The sequence below is a fragment of the Puntigrus tetrazona genome, chromosome 20 (assembly GCF_018831695.1).
Source record: "Puntigrus tetrazona isolate hp1 chromosome 20, ASM1883169v1, whole genome shotgun sequence".
NCBI classification, from domain to species: Eukaryota; Metazoa; Chordata; class Actinopteri; order Cypriniformes; family Cyprinidae; genus Puntigrus; species Puntigrus tetrazona.
In genome coordinates this window covers 5,671,394-5,674,781 of record NC_056718.1, presented here as the reverse complement: position 1 = coordinate 5,674,781, position 3,388 = coordinate 5,671,394, and the positions used below count along the sequence as shown (strand labels likewise).

The 3,388-nt window shown below is 36.4% G+C and overlaps 1 protein-coding gene across 1 annotated transcript in view; it reads right to left on the bottom strand.

Moving 5' to 3' along the window:
* LOC122324835 (elongator complex protein 4-like) overlaps positions 1-3,388 on the bottom strand; it is a 29,362-nt gene that overhangs the window by 13,967 nt on the left and 12,007 nt on the right. Inside the window, exon 7 of the mRNA XM_043219522.1 lies at positions 1,885-1,969. Within this exon, the coding sequence (XP_043075457.1) occupies positions 1,885-1,969 (85 nt within the window). The remainder of the gene's footprint in view (positions 1-1,884; positions 1,970-3,388) is intronic.

Genomic DNA, 3,388 nt, shown 5'->3' with positions numbered 1-3,388 from the left:
GAACCTGATTCCATTAAACTTTAAAGTATAGTTTAAAACGGTTGGAATCGCTTGAACGTTACTAGAAATTATCCTATAGGGTAATTCAGTTTTATAGGGTGTCAAATATGGCTTGTGACATATTGTGAAATATATTTCAAAAGCATCATTGTGTCAGTGATGGGACTATACTACAAATGAGAAAACTTTAGCAAGTACTATTTTTTTTCAGTTACCGAATGATAAAAACCAATCNATCATTACAATAATTATAATTATCCTTTTTGTCCTTGGTGTGCCCATCTGAAAAGATTTGAAGAAATTTAAAGTGAATTATCGTGATGTTTTTACCGGCGCCCGTTCATTCCATCGGTGAGCAAATAATGTAATGATAAATCTCGAAGAAGAAATATATTCATATACATCTTGGGTACAAATTTAAAGCTGTAAGACTGAAATTAACTTTTATGGAAATCTAATGTAATCTCAACAACTGTACGCTCACATGTTTTTCTCCAAAAATTTCATTTAGCATCATTTTACTATTTCGTTTTATTACAATTTCCTAAATTAGTAGAACTTCGCACAAGAACAAGCCATTTCTCTTTTTCAGTGAATTGCTTGTTGGGTTCGCATAAGCCAACGGTGTACAAAAAATAACCAAAAATATGCGTAAATAAAAAATATAAAATATTGGTTATAAAAACTGTGGTTTGAGAAGTTACTAGTCTAACTTTGCTAACTTCTTTTAATAAACACAAAATTCGGTCAGGAGAGCATGTCTGGAGTTCACCACATGACAGAAGCCACATTAGGGTCACATAAAGTTGGAAACTGATTAAAAATAGCGAGTGTATCCTCAAGGGGCCCGGTCCCAAGAGAGGCTCAGCAGATGCAGTGCTGATGTGGAAGTCAAGACGGGGGCTATCATGGGGCCGTTTCTGAGAGGGGCCCCCAGAGGGGCCGAGCTCCCCTGCTTCTCAGTAGGAGCTAATGAATATGAACAGACAGAGGGCATATTGCCCAGTGTCTGTCTTGGCCTGTTTACCACAAAACTAATAGGACTCAGCTTTAAGGAAGAGGAACCCAAGGGAACCCATCTCCCTCCTGAGAGCGATTCAAGCACAACATGGAGAAACTGACAACTGAGGATAAGACGAGAAAAAGAGGAATAAAGTCGGAAAGGAAAAGCCTTTATATTTGAAGCTCTTTTCTATTTCCTGATTATCACAAGCCACGAAAGCCACGCTGCAAGGAAGGTGAAAGCACAGACAAAATCAGGCAACAATTAGCCAACCGAGACCAATCAATGAAACAACAAATTAAAGGTCTTGTANGAATAAAGTCGGAAAGGAAAAGTCTTTATATTTGAAGCTCTTTTCTATTTCCTGATTATCACAAGCCACGAAAGCCACGCTGCAAGGAAGGTGAAAGCACAGAAAAAATCAGGCAACAATTAGCCAACCGAGACCAATCAATGAAACAACAAATTAAAGGTCTTGTAAAAACACCGCCTGCGGCAAAACGCTTTCATTGTTTCAGAGGTGTGAATGACAGTGTGTCTGTTAACTGCGCATTTCGTTATTGCCTTTTCGGTCGATTTAAAGACACAGTTCACCCAAAAATGATAAATGCGTCACTTACACACCCACACATGGACAAGTATAAAAAAGTAGTCATTTTGTCTCATACATTATATTTTAAATGTAATTTAGTTCCCTGTTCATTGAAAACCTTGCTGGGAAAGTTGCGGTCACCATTGAGGCATTCTGGTACTATCGACCCCTTTTTTGTTCATTTTCTGGGTACTATTTCTTTAAAGTTAGGTCTGCTGAAAAAAAAAGTTATCTGAAAAGTTATTTGAAATGAAAAAAACAGCTAGTGGCTAAACAAATGACAACCAACCTGTGGTGTGGATCCGTCGAACCCTTCTTTCCGGATGACCGTCTGGATAGACTTCAGGAGAGCATGATAGGGTGATGGTAACGGACTGAAAGAACATGAGAGAAGGATAAAATACACTTTTTGATTTTAAAATAATTACACTCATGCCAATGTAAAACATTTTGCATCACCATTTAATCATTTTGTCAGAAAGAAGTGTATATTAATTATACATTATACATAATTATAATTATACATAATTATACACTATTCTATTTTCAATAGTAATCAATAGTAAGTACTATATTTTAGAATATTAATATAAATAAAAGCAACCTTTGAGAGCACAAGTGTCTTCCAAAAATATATATATTTAAAAAAAAAGACCCTGATTTTTTGAAGAGTCACGTGCAAAACTTAACCATTTGATTTAAAGTTTCTTTCTTTTATCATATGCTTTAACCCGCATAAAAGTAACAAGAGAGGAATTGTGTAATTGATCACACCGATGTGTCAAGACGCACAACTGTCAGAGAAGTTTCAAAGATGACCATGTTTGTCTGTATTTTTATGAAAAGGTTCGGTTTCAGGAAAATGGCTGAATGTGGAATATTATGATTACGCCTTCATAACAGGTCAAAAGCTGATGATATCTGCGCACGCTTCAATGAAACCGCTAATTGTTGTGGCATATGCCGCCGTCATAAAGTGGGATTTGCTTTGATATCACAAAAGCCTGTTGACATCGGCAGTAACCCTGGCAACCTGGCCGCGCATGTAGACGCAAGGAAATACATCACTAATTAAATCAAATGAAATGAAATGAAATTAATTAAACACTTTGGCACCTCTGTCAGCTCCAGGCGCTCCCCCTGAGGCCTGCGGTGAGTCTGAGTGTGCTGAAACAGAGCGCTGCGTTAACGGGACAGTGCTCCTGATCCCAGTGACACAGCGCTTCGATGTTAAATCAGGGGTAAGATGTGCAACTCACAACAAGGGAGGTCAAAGCACTTGACCCGCTCTGCGTTGCACATTTTGTCTTTGCTCGCATACGTTTCTTGCTTACCGTCTCCCTGTAAATACTATACAGCGTCCACAAAACATCTTTCAGACCCTAAAACTGCATTAGAAAAGAAAATACTGCAAATTTAAAAAATACTAAGAAAATACTAATGTTATTTAACGGCAGAAACAAAAGTTTGGGGTCAGGAAGATTTATTTTCTCATTCCGTAAGATGCAATAAAATGGTTTTACAAAAGCGACAAATCTTTATTATTTTAAAGCGGCACAACTGTTTTCAACATTGATAATAATAAGAAATGTTTCTTGAGCAATAAATCAGCGTACAGTATTGAACAATATCTAGAGGATCGTGCAACACTACAGAATGGAGTAATGATGCTCAAAATTCAACTTTGTATCACAGGATTAAATTTAGGTTTTAAAATATATTCAAATATTAAATAGTTACTTAAAATTGTAAAAAAAAAATCTAAATATTACTGCTTTTATAGCATTTTTTTT